At 39.4% G+C, this 22,702-nt stretch overlaps 1 protein-coding gene across 1 annotated transcript in view; it reads left to right on the top strand.

Moving 5' to 3' along the window:
- The window catches only part of LOC128071129 (ATP-binding cassette sub-family C member 4-like), a gene marked incomplete at its 5' end in the record, with an annotated part of 175,799 nt that overhangs the window by 34,653 nt on the left and 118,444 nt on the right, over positions 1–22,702 (top strand). Inside the window, 4 exon segments of the mRNA XM_052664095.1 lie at positions 9,864–10,064; positions 11,387–11,527; positions 13,898–13,935; positions 14,315–14,421. Of these exon segments, the coding sequence (XP_052520055.1) occupies positions 9,864–10,064; positions 11,387–11,527; positions 13,898–13,935; positions 14,315–14,421 (487 nt within the window).

Below are 22,702 nucleotides of genomic sequence, written 5' to 3'. Positions count from 1 at the left end.
AGTGAAAACATTTTCCTTACTATTTACAATATTAAAAAGGAGACAGTAAGAAGACAGGACAGGGAAAGAAATCTCAGCAGACCTCACAAATGAGACTCCTGATAACAAAACATAAAGGGCCTTTTTCTTTAAAGATGGTGCATCTGTTCCTTTGTAGATTTCTCTTCTGTCCCCTGGGGGTAGGGTGATGAACCTGTAACACCCTGTAGAGATCAGTGTAGTTAGCTGTCCCACTCTATGACACCCACCTTCCCCTGGCAAAATCTGGACTGTGGATAGCTATGGAGGATTGGGCAGTGAGACCAGGTGGAGCTAGTGTGGTAAAGATCCTGACTGCCAATGCAGGAGACTTAAGAGACTTGGGTCCGATCCTAGGCTGGGAAGATCCCCTGGAGGAGGACATGGCAACCCACTCCAGTATTCTTGCCTGGTAAATCTCATGGACAGAGGAGCCTGGTGGGCTACAGTCCATAGGACTGCAAAGAGTCAGACACAACTGAGGCGACTTGGCACATATGCACAAGTAGTGTGAACTCAGGACGTAGTGAGCCATGTACAGAGGCCGTGTAGGAAAACTGAATGTGTCCTTGGGTCACATTGTTTGATTTGGATTATGTTGATATATGAGCTCAGCCAGAGACCTGACAGTTTTGACCAAGATTTGGAGAGCATTTGGGAAAGACTGGATATTCCTGGCCACTCTCTTCCGGGATAGATGTAGAGCTCATTAGTTTGGGAAGTGGGTGGAGAGAGCAGGAGGACTGACTGAGATCTGGTGAGCATCAGGAATGTTGGTTTCCTCCTCCCTTTGCCCACAGTCACCTGTGTGAACCATGTGAATCATTTCCCCTCTCATTGCCAATACAGATTGTTGGTTCTCCTGGTGCCCATGTGGTACACAGCGTACTTTCTGCAGCCACTGCTCTGCTGCCTTGCAGATTTCATCCACAGGCTTGGTTAGTCACAATTTAGTAAGGTTTTTTCTTCTCTCTCTCTCTTTTTTTTTTTTGTAGTTTGTTTTTTGTGTAGATTTTATTTATTTATTTATTTATTTATTGTGTGACCTAGACATACCATTGTTTTATTGTTTTATTTTTATTTTTTTTACTTTATTTTACTTTACAATACTGTATTGGTTTTGCCATACATTGACATGAATCCACCACGGGTGTATACAAGCTCCCAATCCTGAATCCCCCTCCCACCTCCCACCCCATATCATCTCTCTGGATCATCCCCATGCACCAGCCCCAAGCATCCTGTATCCTATATCGAACATAGACTGGCACTTCGTTTCTTACATGATAGTATACATGTTTCAATGCCATTCTCCCAAATCATCCCACCCTCTCCCTCTCCCTCAGAGTCCAAAAGTCCGTTCTATACATCTGTGTCTCTTTTGCTGTCTCACATACAGGGTCATCATTACCATCTTTCTAAATTCTGTATATATGTGTTAGTATACTGTATTGGTGCTTTTCTTCCTGGCTTACTTCACTCTGTATAATCAGCTCCAGTTTCATCCACCTTATTAGAACTGATTCAAATGAATTCTTTTTAATGGCTGAGTAATACTCCATTGTGTATATGTACCACAGCTTTCTTATCCATTCATCTGCTGATGGACATCTACGTTGTTTCCATGTCCTGGCTATTATAAACAGTGCTGCGATGAACACTGGGGGTACATGTGTCTCTTTCAATTCTGGTTTCCTCGGTGTGTATGCCCAGCAGTGGGATTGCTGGGTCATAAAGCAGCTCTATTTGCAATTTTTTAAGGAATCTCCACACTGTTTTCCATAGTGGCTGTACTAGTTTGCCTTCCCACCAACAGTGTAAGAGGGTTCCCTTTTCTCCACACCCTCTCCAGCATTGATAGCTTGTAGACTTTTGGATCGCAGCCATTCTGACTGGTGTGAAATGGTACCTCATTGTGGTCTTGATTTGCATTTCTCTGATAATGAGTGATGTTGAGCATCTTTTCATGTGTTTGTTAGCTATCCATATGTCTTCTTTGGAGAAATGCCTATTTAGTTCTTTGGCCCATTTTTTGATTGGGTCGTTTATTTTTCTGGAGTTGAGCTGCATAAGTTACTTGTATATTTTTGAGATTAGTTGTTTGTCAGTTGCTTCATTTGCTATTGTTTTCTCCCATTCAGAAGGCTGTCTTTTCACCTTGCTTATAGTTTCCTTTGTTGTGCAGAAGCTTTTAATTTTAATTAGATCCCGTTTGTTTATTTTTGCTTTTACTTCCAGTATTCTGGGAGGTGGATCATAGAGGATCCTGCTGTGATTTATGTCTGAGAGTGTTTTGCCTATGTTCTCCTCTAGGAGTTTTATAGTTTCTGGTCTTACATTTAGATCTTTAATCCATTTTGAGTTTATTTTTGTGTGTGGTATTAGAAAGTGATCTAGTTTCATTCTTTTACCAGTGGTTGACCAGTTTCCCCAGCACCACTTGTTAAAGAGATTGTCTTTACTCCATTGTATATTCTTGCCTCCTTTGTCAAAGATAAGGTGTCCATATGTGTGTGGATTTATCTCTGGGCTTTCTATTTTGTTCCATTGATCTCTATTTCTGTCTTTGTGCCAGGACCATACTGTCTTAATGACTGTGGCTTTGTAGTAGAGTCTGAAGTCAGGCAAGTTGATTCCTCCAGTTCCATTCTTCTTTCTCAAGATTGCTCTGGCTATTCTAGGTTTTTTGTATTTCCATACAAATCTTGAAATTATTTGTTCTAGTTCTGTGAAAAAGACCGCTGGTAGCTTGATAGGGATTGCATTGAATCTGTTGATTCTTTTGGGTAGTATACTCATGTTCACTATATTGATTCTTCCAATCCATGAACATGGTATATTTCTCCATCTATTAGTGTCCTCTTTGATTTCATTCATCAGTGTTTTATAGTTTTCGATATATAGGTCTTTAGTTTCTTTAGGTAGGTATATTCCTAAGTATTTTATTCTTTTCGTTGCAATGGTGAATGGAATTGTTTCCTTAATTTCTTTTTCTACTTTCTCATTATTAGTGTATAGGAATGCAAGGGATTTCTGTGTGTTGATTTTATATCCTGCAACTTTACTATATTCATTGATTAGCTCTAGTAATTTTATGGTGGAGTCTTTAGGATTTTCTCTGTAGAGGATCATGTCATCTGCAAACAGCGAGAGTTTTACTTCTTCTTTTCCAATTTGGATTCCTTTTATTTCTTTTTCTGCTCTGATTGCTGTGCCGAAAACTTCCAAAACTATGTTGAATAGTAGCGGTGAAAGCGGGCACCCTTGTCTTGTTCCTGACTTTAGGGGAAATGCTTTCAATTTTTCACCATTGAGGATAATGTTTGCTGTGGGTTTGTCATATATAGCTTTTATTATGTTGAGGTATGTTCCTTCTATTCCTGCTTTCTGGAGAGTTTTTATCATAAATGGATGTTTAATTTTGTCAAAGGCCTTCTCTGCATCTATTGAGATAATCATATGGCTTTTATTTTTCAATTTGTTAGTGTGGTGAATTACATTGATTGATTTGCGGATATTGAAGAATCCTTGCATCCCTGGGATAAAGCCCACTTGGTCATGGTGTATGATCTTGTTAATGTGTTGTTGAATTCTGATTGCTAGGATTTTGTTGAGGATTTTTGCATCTATGTTCATCAGTGATATTGGCCTGTAGTTTTCTTTTTTTGTGGCGTCTTTGTCAGGTTTTGGTATTAGGGTGATGGTGGCCTCATAGAATGAGTTTGGAAGTTTACCTTCCTCTGCAATTTTCTGGAAGAGTTTCAGCAGGATAGGTGTTAGCTCTTCTCAAAATTTTTGGTAGAATTCAGCTGTGAAGCTGTCTGGACCTGGGCTTTTGTTTGCTGGAAGATTTCTGATTACAGTTTCAATTTCCATGCTTGTGATGGGTCTGTTAAGATTTTCTATTTCTTCCTGGTTCAGTTTTGGAATATTGTACTTTTCTAAGAATTTGTCCATTTCTTCCACGTTGTCCATTTTATTGGCATATAATTGCTGATAGTAGTCTCTTATGATCCTTTGTATTTCTGTGTTGTCTGTTGTGATCTCTCCATTTTCATTTCTAATTTTATTGATTTGATTTTTCTCTCTTTGCTTCTTGATGAGTCTGGCTAATGGTTTGTCAATTTTATTTATCCTTTCAAAGAACCAGCTTTTGGCTTTGTTGATTTTTGCTATGGTCTCTTTTGTTTCTCTTGCATTTATTTCTGCCCTAATTTTTAAGTTTTCTTTCCTTCTACTAGCTCTGGGGTTCTCCATGTTTTCCTTTTCTAGTTGCTTTAGGTGTAGATTTAGGTTATTTATTTGACTTTTTTCTTGTTTCTTGAGGTATGCCTGTATTGCTATGAACTTTCCTCTAAGCACTGCTTTTATAGTGTCCCACAGGTTTTGGGTTGTTGTGTTTTCATTTTCATTCGTTTCTATGCATATTTTTATTTCTTTTTTGATTTCTTCTGTGATTTGTTGGTTATTCAGAAGTGTGTTGTTCAACCTCCATATGTTGGGATTTTTAGTAGTTTTTCTCCTGTAATTGAGATCTAATCTTAATGCATTATGGTCAGAAAAGATGCTTGGAATGATTTCGATTTTTTAAAATTTATCAAGGTTAGATTTATGGCCCAGGATGTGATCTATCCTGGAAAAGGTTCCATGAGCACTTGAGAAAAAGGTGAAATTCATTGTTTTGGGGTGAAATGTCCTATAGATATCAATTAGGTGTAACTGGTCTATTGTATCATTTAAAGTTTGCATTTCTTTGTTAATTTTCTGTTTAGTTGATCTGTCCATAGGTTGTGAGTGGGGTATTAAAGTCTCCCACTATTATTGTGTTATTGTTAATTTCCCCTTTCATGCTTGTTAGCATTTGTCTTACATATTGCGGTGCTCCTATATTGGGTGCATATATATTTATAATTGTTATATCTTCTTGGATTGTTCCTTTGATCATTATGTAGTGGCCTTCTTTGTCTCTTTTCACAGCCTTTGTTTTAAAGTCTATTTTATCGGATATGAGTATTGCTACTCCTGCTGTCTTTTGGTCTCTATTTGCGTGGTATATCTTTTTTCAGCCCTTCACTTTCAGTCTGTATGTGTCCCTTGTTTTGAGGTGGGTCTCTTGTAAGCAGCATATATAGGGATCTTGTTTTTGTATCCATTCAGCCAGTCTTTGCCTTTTGGTTGGGGCATTCAACCCATTTATGTTTAAGGTAATTATTGATAAATGTGATCCCATTGCCATTTACTTTATTGTTTTGGGTTCTGGTTTATACGCCCTTTTTGTGTTTCCTGTCTAGAGAATATCCTTTAGGGTTTGTTGGAGAGCTGGTTTGGTGGTGCTGAATTCTCTCAGCTTTTGCTTGTCTGTAAAGCTTTTGATTTCTCCTTCGTATTTGAATGAGATCCTTGCTGGGTACAGTAACCTGGGCTGTAGGTTATTTTCTTTCATCACTTTAAGTATGTCTTGCCATTCCCTCCTGGCCTGAAGAGTTTCTATTGAAAGATCTACAATTATCCTTATGGGAATCCCCTTGTGTGTTATTTGTTGTTTTTCCCTTGCTGCTTTTAATATTTGTTCTTTGTGTTTGATCTTTGTTAATTTGATTAATATTTGTCTTGTGGTGTTTCGCCTTGGGTTTATCCTGTTTGGAACTCTCAGGGTTTCTTGGACTTGGGTGATTATTTCCTTCCCCATTTTAGGGAGGTTGTCAACTATTATCTCCTCAAGTATTTTCTCATGGTCTTTCTCTTTGTCTTCTTCTTCTGGGACTCCTATAATTCGAATGTTGGAGCATTTCATATTGTCCTGGAGGTCTCTGAGGTTGTCCTCATTTCTTTTAATTTCTTTTAATTTCTTTTTTCCTCTCTGATTCATTTATTTCTACCATTCTATCTTCTATTTCACTAATCCTATCTTCTGCCTCTGTGATTCTACTATTTGTTGCCTCCAGAGTGTTTCTGATCTCATTTATTGCATTATTCATTATATATTGACTCTTTTTTATTTCTTCTAGGTCCTTGTTAAACCTTTCTTGCATCTTCTCAATCCTTGTCTCCAGGCTATTTATCTGTGATTCCATTTTGATTTCAAGATTTTGGATCATTTTCACTATCAATATTCGGAATTCTTTCTCAGGTAGATTCCCTATCTCCTCCTCTTTGGTTTGGTTTGGTAGGCATTTCTCCTGTTCCTTTACCTGTTGGGTATTCCTCTGTTTCTTCATCTTGGTTATATTGCTGCGTTTGGGGTGGCCTGTCTATATTCTGGGAATTTGTGGAGTTCTCTTTACTATGGAGTTTCCTCTCTGTGGGTGGGGTTGTATCAGTGGCTTGTCAAGGTTTCTTGGTTAGGGAGGCTTGTGTTGGAGTTCTGGTGGGTGGAGCTGTGTTTCTTCTCTCTGGAGTGCTATGAATTGTCCAGTAATGGGTTGTGAGACGTCAATGGTTTTAGAGTAGTTTTGAGCTGCCTGTATATTGAAGCTCAGGGGTGTGTTCCTGTGTTGCTGGAGAATTTGTGTGGTATGTCTTGCTCTGAAACTTGTTGGCCCTTGGGTGGTGCTTGGTTTCAGTGTAGGTATGGAGGTGTTTGATGAGCTCCTATTGATTAATGTTCCCTGGATTCAGGATTTCTCTGATGTTCTAAGGATTAGGACTTAAGCCTCCTGTTTCTGGTTTTCAGTTTTATTTTTACCCTAGCCTCAGAATTTTTCCATCTATACAGCACTGATGATAAAGCATTTAGGTTAAAGATGAAAGGTTTCTCCACATTGAGGGTCACCCATAGAGGTTCACTGAGTTACATGGAGAAGAGAAGAGGGAGGGGGTAGTTAGAGGTGACTGGAATGAGATGAGGTGGGATCAAAAGAGGAGAGAGCAAGCTAGCCAGTAATCACGTCCTTATGTACGCTTCCCCTCTGTTTTTAATCTTCTATTTCTCGCATCTTGAAGCTACCATTAGTGACAAAGGACAGGGGAATAGGAGGCTGACCCAGGGACACATTCAGGCCTCCCTGCCCATTGCCAACTCCCAGAGTCTACTCAAAGTCATGTCCATTGAGTCGGTGATGCCATCCAGCCATCTCATCCTCTGTTGTCCTGTTCTCATCCTGCCTTCAATCTTTCCCAGCATCAGTGTCTTTCCAAGGAGTCAGTTCTTTGTATAAGTTGGCCCAAGTATTGGAGTTTCAGCTTCAACATCAGTCCTTCCAATGAACACCCAGGACTGATCTCCTTTAGGATGGACTGGTTGGATCTTCTTGCAGTCCAAGGGACTCTCAAGAGTCTTCTCCAACACCACAGTTCAAAAGTATCAATTTTTTGGTGCTCAGCTTTCTTTATGGTCCAACTCTCACAACCATACATGACTACTGGAAAAAACATAGCTTTGACTATACAGACCTTCATCGGCAAAGTCATGTCTCTACTTTTTAATATGCTGTCAAGGTTGGTCAGATCCCTCATTTATCAAATGAACTTCTGTCCTGAGAAAAATTATTAAATGCAGAACCTCTGCTTCTCTAGAAGAAATATCTCATGTCAACTGTCTCATGTCCTCTTTCAGGAATGGGGAGTTCAGGTTTCTCAGATTTGATAGCAGTTAATTTCATGTTGGAAGAGGGTGATACTAGTGTGTAAAACCCCAACGATGACAGTATTATTAGCACAGGATCAGTGGGAGACAGAGTAACCTATTTAGTTTGTCTCTAGATCTTTTAGGGTCCCTTATTGCTTCTTTTGAGGATACTACCCCCAATTTTAGTGCTATCAGAACAACTATTTATCCAAGTGTGAGCACCCCTGGATGAGTTGGGGTCTATCCTTACTGTTTGTCTGGTTCCTCTCTAACAGCAGAAAGGGGATGGCTGTGCTCTCAACCCCTCAGAGTTGTCTGTGCTTGGCTGCTCAGTGAAGTTGCTATCCTTGTACCACTACTTGTTTCCTTGTGTGTCTTATAGGTACTATGTAGAAAATGGTAATTTCATTAAATAAAGTCCTTGAATTTTGCCTCCCAAGTGGAACAAGGCACAGTATACCCTGAATAATTTTCTAATTCTGTAGTATAGACAGTACCCAAATGCTTAGTTGAGTTTCTCAAAATGGACCACCTCAGGAGATAGGGTGAAAGAGGTCCTAGCTAAGGTCCTGGGGCACCTTCTTCCATCTGACCTGCCTTAACCAGAGATGCCCTCCTCTGTTTAGTTTTGCATCCTGTGATTTTTCCCTATATTTTGTTTGACACTGAGCGAATTAGCTGAGCCTTATTTCGTGGGGTCAGAATATAGTGAAGATATCTGCACATTATTTTATAGGACTTTGTAAGAGAGGGATGAGGATGAGATGGTTGGATGGCATCACTGACTCAATGGACATGAGTCTGAGCAAACTTGGAGATAGTGAGGAACAGGGAAGCCTGGTGTGCTGCAGTCCATGGGGTCGCAGAGAGTTGGACATGACTGAGCAATGGAACAACAACAAAAGGAGGGAAACTGCAATGATGTGTCACATGTGTTCAAAGAAAATGATTAGACTGACCGTAGCTTAAACAGTTGCCTAAGTAGAGGATACCTGGTTGACTGCTTGTGACTGGTTGTTCTGCAGTTTTTATTAAAATTTTTTTTTTGTTAGGTCTGAGTGCATTGGTTCTTAGGTGTTGGTTTGCTGGCATGGGAGGTCAAGGATTTAGAGCCACCTCAGTCTCATGGCCTCTTTGTTTAAATACTTTGGCAGCTATAATATTGAATTTTCAGTTGGGAACTTCCTGCATTTGTGGGGAAGTGGTAAAGACCATGAAGATAAAGCTCATGGGTTCTCTGTCTAGGGTTGGTTTCTACATGCCTATAGCACATGATACTATAACAATGGTCTGTGAAGATTTGATGAGAGACCATTACCTCTGGAGATGTGCTTGTTGCCACGTCTGGGTCAGCCTTAAGTTTCTTTCCTGGAATATCTTCCCCAATTAACTGTTTGCTTGCATTTTAACATGATGCTTCTCTCAATTTCCATGTTGCCCAAAAATACTGTACTGATACTTCTACCCACATCTGTAGTTTTAGCATCCCTGAGTTCCCATGGTAGTTATGTCAATGGCCTCCATTTTTAAAACATGAACATACATTTCTTTCATATCTCCCAGCACCTAGCATAGGGTTTGACAGTGAACACCATGCTTATTTTGCTCTTTGGAAGAAAAGCTGTGACCAACCTAGACAACATATTAAAAAGCAGAGACATTACTTTGCCAACAAAGGTCCAACAAGTCAAAGCTATGATTTTTCGAGTAGTCATGTATGGATGTGAGAGTTGGACCATAAGGAAAGCTGAACGCTGAAGAATTGATGCTTTTGAACTGTGGTGTTGGAGAAGAGCCTTGAGAGTCCCTTGGACTGCAATGAGATCAAACCAGTCAATCCTGAAGGAAATCAGTCCTGAATATTCATTGGAAGGACTGATGCTGAAGCTGAAACCCCAATACTTTGGCCACCTGATGCGAAGAGCTGACTCGTTTGAAAAGACCTTGATGCTGGGAAAGATTGAAGGCAGAAGGGGATGACAGAGGATGAGATGGTTGGATGGCATCACTGACTTGATAGACATGAGTTTGAGCAAGCTCTGGGAGTTGGTGATGGACAGGGAGGCCTGGGGTGTTGTAGTCCCTGAGGTGCAAAGAGTCAGATGTGACTGAGTGACTGAACTGAACTGAACTAGATTTTTTCACCAGAATTCCAAACCTAGAGATAATTTTCGTAGGAAAATAATAATTTAAAACTAGTTAACTTTTCTTAATTAGTATGTAGATTGGATTAATATTATAAAATGTAAATGAATTCCTCTCAAATTCTTTATTTTAGGGCAAAGTTATGGAAAAGGGGACTTTTGCTGAGTGTTCAAAATTTGGGATAGATTTTGAAGATATTATTTTATGGGAGGAGACAGAGGAGGCTGAACTATCTCCAGGTCCAGGAACACTCACTCTGATCTCCGAGTCTTCAGTTCAGTCTCAACCGTCTTCCAGACCCTCTTTGAAAGATGCAGCTCCAGAGGACCAAGATGTGAGTTTCTCATCCTGCAACATGCCCTTGTCTGTCTGCTCTTGGTGGCCTCGTGGACCTTCAGTCTGCTTCTCTCATGACATCTTTGTTTATCCCAAAGTAGATCCTAAGATTCCAAGCCTCATTCCACGGAATTGGTAGAATTAGAAAAGCATGAAGGGAGCAAGCCTGCTTGGTGTTCTCCTTTGGGTGTAGGATGAAGAATCATACGGAGCTCAGTAGTGGGTGCACTGCTATGAATTTCCAGCTGTTTGTGGCTCACGCTGATATGAGAACTCATCAGTTTACCATAGTTACATCCTACTCACTCTGGTGGCTCCCAACTTCCCTTATGCATCTAGAGCTTTAATGTGAAGAGCCCCTTAGACTGAGTCTTTCTGTGACCACATTAAATTGGCTACTTTTCCTATATGTTGGAATGTTCTGGCACTGCAGGTGATTGATGGTAATATTTTGCCCCTTTGTTAGATAGTTTGTTGTAGGCCAGACACTTTAGAGTTAGTTCTTGTCTTCCTTTTTTATTACCCTTTGAGACCTAGAGCCACATCTTATTCACCTTGAATGTCCAGTGGTCAGCATAGAGTTGAGTATATCTTTGGCTCATGTGACTCTATAATGCATTCTAGGTCCTACAGACAGAAATGGAGAAAAGCACTAGCTCTCTCTTAAAAATATACACGGGTACTCCTTGGTATCCAAGCCCACAATATCCAGACATAGGAACCTGGATGATTCTGATAAATATTCAGATTAGTCCCTCACATTCTACACTCAGGAGTCACTCCCTGAAATTCAGGAATTAAATAGATTTGGGTCATATGCTGTCCTGTGCTGTCCAGACTCACATTATTTCAACTTCCTGTGTGAACTTATTTTGCTCTATTTGTCTAGGGTTTTGAGCACCAAGTATGTTTTACGTTTCTATCACTGGAAGTGATACAAGTCATTTAGAGGGATATGTTAGTGCCATATCACTTTGTGTATTATTTTGGAAGAAGCTTCTGCATTTGTACTTGAATCAGGTAGTTGTGCTTGTGCTGAGTCATGATTGACTTTAAGCAAAGCCACCCAACAAGTGAATAATTTCGTGGAAATGAATAGATTTCTGAAAATAGGATGGCTGAGTCCAAGGGTAAATGCATATGTGGTCTGGCTAGACATTTGCACACCCTTTTCTGTACGAAATGGACCATCCTGCACTCCTACAAGCATATGAGATGTGTCTGTTTCCTCACAGCTTTGCAGTGGAGGGCATTGTAAACTTTTGAAATTTGGGGGTTCCTTACTTAAAATTTTGTTTTCACTGCTGTTCTCCCTCCCAGACTGAGACCATCCAGGTTACATTTCCACTGGAGGGCTGTTCGGTTGGAAGAGTTGGTTTTAAGACCTATGAGAATTACTTCACAGCCGGTGCTCACTGGTTTATCGTCATTTTCCTTATTTTAGTGAACATCGCAGCTCAGGTAAATAAGAACATTTATTTTGGTTTGTGCCCTCTTCTTGGTATTTACATATTATCTATACTGTATTTATTTAATTTATTAATATTAACATTTTTAATATATATAGTAAGAGGTTTATTTCAGAGAACTGGCTCATGAGCTTGTGCAGTCTACCTGGTGAATGTGAAATCAGAAAAGCAGGCCTACAGGATGGAACCTCAGGCAGGAGCTGACCCTGCAGTCTTGAGGCAAAATTTCTTCCTCCTCCAAGAAGCCTCAGGTTTTGCTCTTCAGTCCTTTACTGACTGGATGAGGCCACCACAGTATTGAGGGTGATGTCCGCTACTTCAGTTCTAAGGATAATGTGAATCACATCCACTGAATACCTTCATAGCAACATCTAGACGAGGGTTTGGTTGAACCACTAGAGACTGGCCTGGCCAAGCTGACACAGAAACTTGATCATCACAGTTCAGATCAGTTCAGTCGCTCAGTCATGTCTGACTCTTTGTGACCCCATGAATCGCAGCACGCCAGGCCTCCCTGTCCATCACCAACTCCCGGAGTTCACTCAGACTCATGTCCATCAAGTCAGTGATACCATCTAGCCATCTCATCCTCTGTCGTCCCCTTCTCCTCCTGCCCCCAATCCCTCCCAGCACCAGAGTCTTTTCCAATGACTCAACTCCTTGCATGAGGTGGCCAAAGTATTGGAGTTTCAGCTTTAACATCATTCCTTCCAAGGAAATCCCAGGGCTGATCTCCTTCAGAATGGACTGGTTGGATCTCCTTACAGTCCAAGGGACTCTCAAGAGTCTTCTCCAACACCACAGTTCAAAAGCACCAATTCTTTGGTGCTCAGCCTTCTTCATAGTCCAACTCTCACATCCATACATGACCACAGGAAAAACCATAGCCTTGGTTAAATAAGCAGGGTGACAGTATACAGCCTTGACGTACTCCTTTTCCTATTTGGAACCAGTCTGTTGTTCCATGTCCAGTTCTAACTGTTCCTTCCTGACCTGCATACAGATTTCTCAGGAGACAGGTCAGGTGGTCTGATATTCCCATCTCTTTCAGAATTTTCCACAGTTTATTGTGATCCACGCTGCTTATTTAACTTATATGCAGAGTACATCATGAGGAACGCTGGGCTGGAAGAAGCACAAGCTGGAATCAAGATTGCCGGGAGAAGTATCAATAACCTCAGATATGCAGATGACACCACACTTATGGCAGAAAGTGAAGAGGAACTAAAAAGCCTCTTGATGAAAGTAAAAGAGGAGAGTGAAAAAGTTGGCTTAAAGCTCAACATTCAGAAAACGAAGATCATGGCATCCGGTCCCATCACTCCATGGGAAATAGATGGAGAAATGGTGGAAACAGTGTCAGACTTTATTTTTTTGGGCTCCAAAATCACTGCAGGTGGTGATTGCAGCCATGAAATTAAAAGATGCTTACTCCTTGGAAGAAAAGTTATGACCAACCTAAATAGCATATTCAAAAGCAGACATTACTTTGCCAACTAAGGTCCATCTAGTCAAGGCTGTGGTTTTTCCAGTAGTCATGTATGGATGTGAGAGTTGGACTGTGAAGAAGGCTGAGCACCAAAGAATTGATGCTTTTGAACTGTGGTGTTGGATAAGACTCTTGAGAGTCCTTTGGACTGCAAGGAGATCCAACCAGTCCATTCTGAAGGAGATCAACCCTGGATTTCTTTGGAAGGAATGATGTTAAAGCTGAAACTCCAGTAGTTTGGCCTCCTCATGTGAAGAGTTGACTCATTGGAAACGACTCTGATGCTGGGAGGGATTGGGGGCAGGAGAAGAGGGGGACGACCGAGGATAGATGGCTGGATGGCATCACTGACTCGATGGACATAAGTCTGAGTGAACTCCAGGAGTTGGTGATGGACAGGGAGGCCTGGCGTGCTGCGATTCATGGGGTCGCAAAGAGTCGGACACGACTGAGTGACTGAACTGAACTGACTGTGATCCACACAGTCAAGGCTTTAGCATCATCACAGTTTCTATCAATTTTTTTTTTCTTTGAAAAGTCCTGACTTTTATACTGTTTTTATTATGCTTTGCAATCCATTTTGATTTGCACTGAATGCAATCTGTGAGGAAAATAAGTGAGGCTTACTTATTGAGGTGAGGTGTTGTTTGTACATAACAGAGAGCTTCTAGGAAGAAAAAGAATGTCTTGTAAAGATATTAAAATGTAGCATACCCTCCCCTGACCTGTGGTCATCTGGGGTGTGGACTTGGTGTAGACCTGACCTGGAAGGACTGTCTCCACATTCTGGAGCCTTTCCATCTCCCAACCTAGTAAGCAGGGTGTGAGGCTCAGTGATGTCAGTGTCTGAATGACTGTCATTTCCTGCTCCAGGTTTCCTACGTCCTGCAGGATTGGTGGCTTGCATACTGGTGAGTGATTCCTAGTCTGACCCAAAGGGCTGTGAAGTCTACTTGAAGCCTCATTTTCCCATAGCAGAGGGGATAGTTGGGGCTTGTTCAGCCTCCTCTTCTGATTCTCACATAGTTTCTCTGAAAAAGAAGTAAATTTCTGGCTGGTGGAGTGAGACTATCCCCGTATTTGACCCTCAGCAGCTTCCTCACATTCTTGAGAGCTGAAAGTTGTGATTCAAATGGATTTTTTATAAGGTAGACAGACACAGGGCCTAGTGAGCTGGGAACCATTTTCCACTGTAAAACACCTCTCCTAAATAGAGGTTAATTTTTCTGTTGTTTCCCTAAATTCTATCTAGAGTGTAATATTTTTTTTTTTGTCTTCTCTTTTCCCTAGGGCAAATAGACAGAGTACCCTATATGCCATGGCATATGGAAAAGGAAGGGTAGTTGAAATACCTGATTCTGGCTGGTACTTAACAGTTCACTCAGGTAAATCATCTGGTCTGCTACACGAGAGTCTGAGGTGTTTACTAGGAGCCTGTGTGAACAACTAGAGCTCCCAGGAGTAATTCAGTAATGTCTTAACAGATGAAGAGTCTGCGTTGCATTTACTCTGTGAATTAATTAGAATGAGTATTTTATTTTATTTTTCACTTTTATTTATTTATTTATTTTTTAATTTTAAAATCTTTAATTCTTACATGCGTTCCCAAACATGAACCCCCTCCCACCTCCCTCCCCATAACATCTCTGTGGGTCATCCCCATGCACCAGCCCCAAGCATGCTGTATCCTGCGTCAGACATAGACTGGCGATTCAATTCTTACATGATAGTATACATGTTAGAATGCCATTCTCCCAAATCATCCCACCCTCTCCCTCTCCCTCTGAGTCCAAAAGTCCATTATACACAGCTGTGTCTTTTTTCCTGTCTTGCATACAGGGTCGTCATTGCCATCTTTCAAAATTCCATATATATGTGTTAGTATACTGTATTGGTGTTTTTCTTTCTGGCTTACTTCACTCTGTATAATCGGCTCCAGTTTCATCCATCTCATCAGAACTGATTCAAATGAATTCTTTTTAACGGCTGAGTAATACTCCATTGTGTATATGTACCACAGCTTTCTTATCCATTCATCTGCTGATGGACATCTAGGTTGTTTCCATGTTCTGGCTATTATAAACAGTGCTGCGATGAACATTGGGGTACATGTGTCTCTTTCAATTCTGGTTTCCTCGGTGTGTATGCCCAGCAGTGGGATTGCTGGGTCGTAAGGGAGTTCTATTTGCAATTTTTAAAGGAATCTCCACACTGTTCTCCAAAGTGGCTGTACTAGTTTGCATTCCCACCAACAGTGTAGGAGGGTTCCCTTTTCTCCACACCCTCTCCAGCATTGATAGCTTGCAGATTTTTGGATTGCAGCCATTCTGACTGGTGTGAAGTGGTACCTCATTGTGGTTTTGATTTGCATTTCTCTAATAATGAGTGATGTTGAGCATCTTTTCATGTGTTTGTTAGCCATCCGTATGTCTTCTTTGGAGAAATGTCTATTTAGTTCTTTGGCCCATTTTTTGATTGGGTCGTTTATTTTTCTGGAGTTGAGCTGCATAAGTTACTTGTATATTTTTGAGATTAGTTGTTTGTCAGTTGCTTCATTTGCTATTATTTTCTCCCATTCAGAAGGCTGTCTTTTCACCTTGCTGATATTTTCCTTTGTTGTGCAGAAGCTTTTAATTTTAATTAGATCCCATTTGTTTATTTTTGCTTTTATTTCCAGTATTCTGGGAGGTGGATCATAGAGGATCCTGCTGTGATTTATGTCGGAGAGTGTTTTGCCTATGTTCTCCTCTAGGAGTTTTATAGTTTCTGGTCTTATGTTTAGATCTTTAATCCATTTTGAGTTTATTTTTGTGTGCGGTGTTAGAAAGTGATCTAGTTTCATTCTTTTACAAGTGGTTGACCAGTTTTCCCAGCACCACTTGTTAAAGAGATTGTCTTTACTCCATTGTATATTCTTGCCTCCTTTGTCAAAGATAAGGTGTCCATATGTGTGTGGATTTATCTCTGGGCTTTCTATTTTGTTTCATTGATCTATATGTCTGTCTTTGTGCCAGTACCATACTGTTTTGATGACTGTGGCTTTGTAGTAGAGCCTGAAGTCAGGCAAGTTGATTCCTCCAGTTCCATTCTTCTTTCTCAAGATTGCTTTGGCTATTCTAGGTTTTTTGTATTTCCATACAAATCTTGAAATTATTTGTTCTAATTCTGTGAAAAATATGGCTGGTAGCCTGATAGGGATTGCATTGAATCTGTTGATTGCTTTGGATAGTATACTCATTTTCACTATATTGATTCTTCCAATCCATGAACATAGTATATTTCTCCATCTATTAGTGTCCTCTTTGATTTCTTTCATCAGTGTTTTATAGTTTTCTATATATAGGTCTTTAGTTTCTTTAGGTAGGTATATTCCTAAGTATTTTATTCTTTTCATTGCAATGGTGAATGGAATTGTTTCCTTAATTTCTTTTTCTACTTTCTCATTATTAGTGTATAGGAATGCAAGGGATTTCTGTGTGTTGATTTTATATCCTGCAACTTTACTATATTCATTGATGAGCTCTACTAATTTTCTGGTGGAGTCTTTAGGGTTTTCCATGTAGAGGATCATGTCATCTGCAAACAGTGAGAGTTTTACTTCTTCTTTTCCAATTTGGATTCCTTTTATTTCTTTTTCTGCTCTGATGAAAGTGGGTGCATGAAGACTCTTAATTTGCTCTGTACTGGATTTTGGTAGTTAAACCAGGATTGCATATTGAGAAAATCAGACACTTGAAATATGTACTACTGTCTATTCTAATCGATTGCTTTAGCTAAAGCCTACATCATTACATGAATGGGCAAGGGGATTAGAAACGGATCCCACCCTGTTGTTTGGATTGTTTCAATTCTTTCTGAATAAACCATGGCTTTTATTGATCCTGAATGAAATCCTTTGGCAGAAAGTGTCCCACATAAAAGTGTTATTCCCTTGCAGGTATGCAAACTCCCCTTCACCACACTCATCTCTTGGGCTTCACTACTTAAGAAAGAAGTTAAGCAGGGAGAAATCCAGTGTCTAGAAATTAGAATTCCTTTTCTTTCTTCCCTTGAGATCACCATGTTATTGTGTCCTCAACTATGTGATTAATATCTGGCTTGCCACGCCAATATTAACACAGCTCTCTGTGTTTTCACAGGAGTGCTTAGAATATATGTAGTGTTATATACTTTTTAAAGGAAATTCTCACCTAAAATATTATATATTCTCATAGGAAACCCTCATACAAGCTTTCTACAAAGGTAGAGTGTGTTATCTTTGTTAGAACCCACTCATTGAAAATTGGTATTTATTATGTTGATCACTTGCTAAGAAATGTGAATCCCTTAGTTGTTTACTTTCTGAATTGAGGAACTATGGTAAGATAAAGAAAGAAAGATGGACTTATGTTATATATTCATATAGGATGGTGTGTTAGTCATTCAGTTGTGTCTGACTTTGTGACCCCATTGCCTGTAGCCCGCCAGATTCCTCTGTCCATGGAATTTCTCAGGCATGAATACTTGAGTGGGGTGTGATTTCCTACTCCAGGGGATCTTCCTGGCCCAGGGATGGAACCAGGGTTGCAATGCACTGCAGGCAGATTCTTTACCATCTGAACCACCAGGGAAGCCCAGTAGCCTAAGGCAAATGCCTATTGATGGAATTCAGGAACTTGAACAGCTTTCAAAGCTGAAATTACAATGATTCATCAGCTAAAGAGGAAAACAAAATATTTGATGGAATGTATATTACAGAGGTTTCTCCACTCTCTTTGGCATTGTGAATTCAAGAGATGTTAGGAGGGCTATTTTCATTTTTGTATGCATAGCAGGTACTCATTTATATCATTAATAAAGTTAAATTTAGGTTATTGTGTTCATTTCCAAATGCTTTGTGTTTCTTTTTTAAAATTAATTTATTTTAATTGGAGGCTAATTACTTTACAGTATTGTAGTGGTTTTTGTGATACATTGACATGAATCAGCCATGGGTGTACATGTGTTCTCCATCCTGAACACCCCTCCCACTTTCCTCCCCATCCCATCCCTCAGGGTCATCCCAGTATACCAGCACTGAGCACCCTGTCTCATGTGTCAAACCTGGACTGGTGATATGTTTCACATATGATAATATACATGTTTCAATGCTATTCTCAAATCACCCCACCCTCGCCTTCTCCCATAGAGTCCAAAACACTGTTCTATACATCTGCGTCTTTTTTGCTGTCTCACATATAGGGTCATCATTACCACTTTCTAATTCCATATATATGCGTTAATATACTGTATTTGTGTTTTTCTTTCTAGCTCACTTCACTCTGTATAACAGGCTCCAGTTTCATCCACCTCATTAGAACTGATTCAAATACATTCTTTTTAACAGCTGAGTAATATTCCATTATGTATATGTGCCACAGCTTTCTTATCTGTTCATCTGCCAATGGACATCCAGGTTGCTTCCATGTCCTAGCTATTGTAAACAGTGCTGCAATGAACATTGGGGTACACGTGTGTCTTTCGATTCTGGTTTCCTCAGTGTGTATGCCCAGCACTGGGATTGCTGGGTCATATGGCAGTTCTATTTCCAGTTTTTTAAGGAATCTCCACACTGTTCTCCATAGTGGCTGTACTAGTTTGCATTCCCACCAACAGTGTAAGAGGGTCCCTTTTTCTCCACACCCTCTCCAGCATTTATTATTTGTAGACTTTTGGATAGCAGCCATTCTGACTGGTGTGAAATGGTACCTCATTGTGGTTTTGATTTGCATTTCTCTGATAATGAGTGATGTTGAGCATCTTTCCATGCATCTGTTAGCCATCTGTATGTCTTCTCTGGAGAAATGTCTGTTTAGTTCTTTGGGCCATTTTTTTGATTGAGTCATTTATTTTTCTGGAATTGAACTGCAGGAACTGCTTGTATATTTTTGAGATTAATTCTTTGTCAGTTGCTTTATTTGCTATTATTTTCTCCCATTCAGAAGGCTGTCTTTTCACCTTGCTTATAGTTTCCTTTGTTGTGCAAAAGCTTTTAAGTTTAATTAGGTCCCATTTGTTTATTTTTGCTTTTATTTCCATTACTCTGGGAGGTGGGTCATAGAGGATCCTGCTGTGATTTATGTCAGAGAGTGTTTTGCCTATGTTCTCCTCTAGGAGTTTTATAGTTTCTGATCTTACATTTAGATCTTTAATCCATTTTGAGTTTATTTTTGTGTATGGTGTTTGAAAGTATTCTAGTTCATTCTTTTACAAGTGGTTGACCAGTTTTCCCAGCACCACTTGTTAAAGAGATTGTCTTTTCTCCACTGTATATTCTTGCTTCCTTTGTCAAAGATAAGGTGTCCGTAGGTGTGTGGATTTATCTCTGGGCTTTCTATTTTGTTCTATTGATCTATATTTCTGTCTTTGTGCCAGTACCATACTGTTTTGATGACTGTGGCTTTGTAGTAGAGCCTGAAGTCAGGCAGGTTGACTCCTCCAGTTCCATTCTTCTTTCTCAAGATTGCTTTGGCTCTACAAGGTTATTTTGTATTTCCATACACATTGTAAAATTATTTGTTCTAGTGCTCTGGAAAATACCATTGGTAGCTTGATAGGGATTGTGTTGAATCTATAGATTGCTTTGGGTAGTCTACTCATTCTTACTATATCGATTCTTCCAATCCATGAACATGGTATATTTCTCCCTCTATTTGTATCATCTTTGATTTCTTTCATCAGTGTTTTATAATTTTCTATATATAGGTCTTTTGTTTCTTTATATAGATTTATTCCTAAGTATTTTATCTGTTTCATTGCAATGGTGAATGGAATTGTTTCTTTAATTTCTCTTTCTGTTTTCTCATTGTTAGTGTATAGGAATGCAACGTGTGTTAATTTTATATCCTGAAACTTTACTATATTCATTGGTTAGCTCTTGTAATTTTCTGGTGGTGTCTTTAGGGTTTTATATGTAGAGGGACATGTCATCTGCAAACAGTGAGAGTTTTACTTCTTTTCCAATCTGGATTCCTTTTATTTCTTTTTCTTCTCTGAGTGCTGTTTAATAGTAGTGGTGAGAGTGGGCACCCTTGTCTTATTTCTGACTTTAGGGGAAATGCTGTCAGTTTTTCACCATTGAGGATAATGTTTGCTGTGGGTTTGTCGTATATGGCTTTTATTATGTTGAGGTATGTTCCTTCTATGCCTGCTTTCCAGAGAGTTTTTATCATAAATGGATGTTGAATTTTGTCAAAGGCTTTCTCTGCATCTATTGAGATAATCATATGGTTTTTATCTTTCAATTTGTTAATGTGGTGTATCACATTGATTGATTTGTGGATATTAAAGAATCCTTGTATCCCTGGGATAAAGCCCACCTGGTCATGATGTATGATCTTTTTAATATGTTGTTGGATTTTGTTTGCTAGAATTTTGTTAAGGATTTTTGCATCTATGTTTATCAGTGATATTGGCCTGTAGTTTTCTTTTTTGTGGCATCTTTGTCAGGTTTTGGTATTAGGGTGATGGCGGCCTCATAGAATGAGTTTGGGAGTTTACCTTCCTCTGCAATTTTCTGGAAGAGTTTGAGTAGGATAGGTGCTAGCTCTTCTCTAAATTTTTGGTAGAATTCAGCTGTGAAGCTGTCTGGTCCTGGGCTTTTGTTTGCTGGAAGATTTCTATTACAGGTTCAATTTCCAAGCTTGTGATGGGTCTGTTAAGATTTTCTATTTCTTCCTGGACTTCCCTGGTGGTCCAGTGGTTAAGAATCCTCCTGCCAATGCAGGGGACACGGGTTCGATCCCAGGTCGGGGAAGATTCCATATGCCATGGAGCAACTAAGACCCGGTGCTAGAACACTTGAGTCTGTGCTCTAGAGGCCGGGAGCTGCATCTACCGAACCCACGTGCAGCAACTACTGAAGCCCTTGTGCCCTAGAGCCCGTACTCTGTAACAAGAGAAGCCACCGCAATAAGTCTGCACACTGCAACTAGAGAGTAGCCTCTACTCACTGCAGCTAGAGAAAGCCTGCTTGCAACAATGAAGACCCAGTGCACCCAAAAATAAATAAATACTTAAAAAATTTTTTTTTCTATTTCTTCCTGGTTCAGTTTTGGAAAGTTATACTTTTCTAGGAATTTGTCCATTTCTTCCAAGTTGTCCTTTTTTTGGGCATATAGTTGCTGATAGCAGTCTCTTATGATCCTTTGTATTTCTGTGTTGTCTGTTGTGATTTCTCCATTTTCATTTCTAATTTAGTTGATTTGAATCTTCTCCCTTTTTTTCTTGATGAGTATGGCTAATGGTTTGTCTATTTTATTTATCTTCTCAAAGAACCAGCTTTTAGCTTTGTTGATTTTTGCCATGTCTCCTTTGTTTCTTTCTCATTAATTTCTGCCCTAATTTTTATGATTGCTTTCCTTCTACTGACCCTGGGGTTCTTTATTTCTTCCTTTTCTAGTTGCTTTAGGTGTAGAGTTAGGTTATTTATTTGATTTTTCTCTTGTTTCTTGAGGTAAGCTTGTATTGCTGTGAACCTTCCCTTTAGCACTGATTTTACAGAGTCTCAGATGTTTTGGGTTGTCATGTTTTCATTGTCATTTGTTTCTATGCATAGTTTGATTTCTTTTGTGCTTTCTTCTGATTTGTTGGTTTTTCAGAAGTGTGTTGTTTAGCCTCCTTATGTTTGTATTTTTAATAGTCTTTATTTTCCTGTAGTTGATATCTAATCTTACTGCATTGTGATCAGAAAAGATAATTGGAATGATTTCATTTTTTTTTTTTCAATTTACCAAGGCTACATTTATGGCCCAGGATGTGATCTATCCTGGAGAAGGGTCCGTGTGCATTTGAGAAAAAGGTGAAAGTCATTGTTTTGGGGTGAAATGTCCTATAGATATCAATTAAGTCTAACTGGTCCATTATATCATTTAAAGTTTGTGTTTGCTTGCTAATTTTCTGTTTAGTTGATCTATCCATAGGTGTATTAAAGTGAGTGGGGTATTAAAGTTTCCCACTATTATTGTGTTACTATTAATTTCCCCTTTCATACTTGTTAGCATTTGCCTTACATATGGCGGTGCTCCTATGTTGGGTGCATATATATTTATAATTGTTATATCTTCTTCTTGGATTGATCCTTTAATCATTATGTAGTGTCCTTCTTTGTCTCTTTTCACAGTGTTTATTTCAAAGTGTATTTTATCTGATGGGAGTATTGCCATTCCTGCTTTCTTGTGGTCTCCATTTGCATAAAATATATTTTTCCAGCCCTTCATTTTCAGTCTGTATGTGTCCCTTGTTTCGAGGTGGGTCTCTTGTAGACAGCTTCTATAGGAGTCTTGCTTTTATTTCCATTCAGCCAGTCTTTGTCTTTTGGTTGGGGCATTCAACCCATTTACATTTAAGGTAATTATTGATAAGTATAATCCAATTGCCATTTACTTTGTTGTTTGGAGTTCGAATATATACACCTTTCCTGTGTTTCCTGTCTAGAGAAGATCCTTTAGCATTTGTTGAAGAGCTGGTTTGGTGGTGCTGAATTTTCTCAGTTTTTGCTTGTCTGTAAAGCTTTTGATTTTTCCTTCATATATGAATGAGATCCTTGCTGGGTATAGTAGTCTGGGTTTTAGGTTTTTCTCTTTCATTACTTTAAGTATGTCCTGCCATTCCCTTCTGGCTGTAGAGTTTCTATTGAAGGATCCACTGTTATCCTTATGG

Source organism: Budorcas taxicolor, unplaced genomic scaffold (assembly GCF_023091745.1).
Source record: "Budorcas taxicolor isolate Tak-1 unplaced genomic scaffold, Takin1.1 scaffold171, whole genome shotgun sequence".
In the NCBI taxonomy this organism is placed as follows: Eukaryota; Metazoa; Chordata; class Mammalia; order Artiodactyla; family Bovidae; genus Budorcas; species Budorcas taxicolor.
The sequence above is the reverse complement of the archived record's forward strand: the minus strand, read 5'-3'. Positions and strand labels throughout refer to the sequence as shown.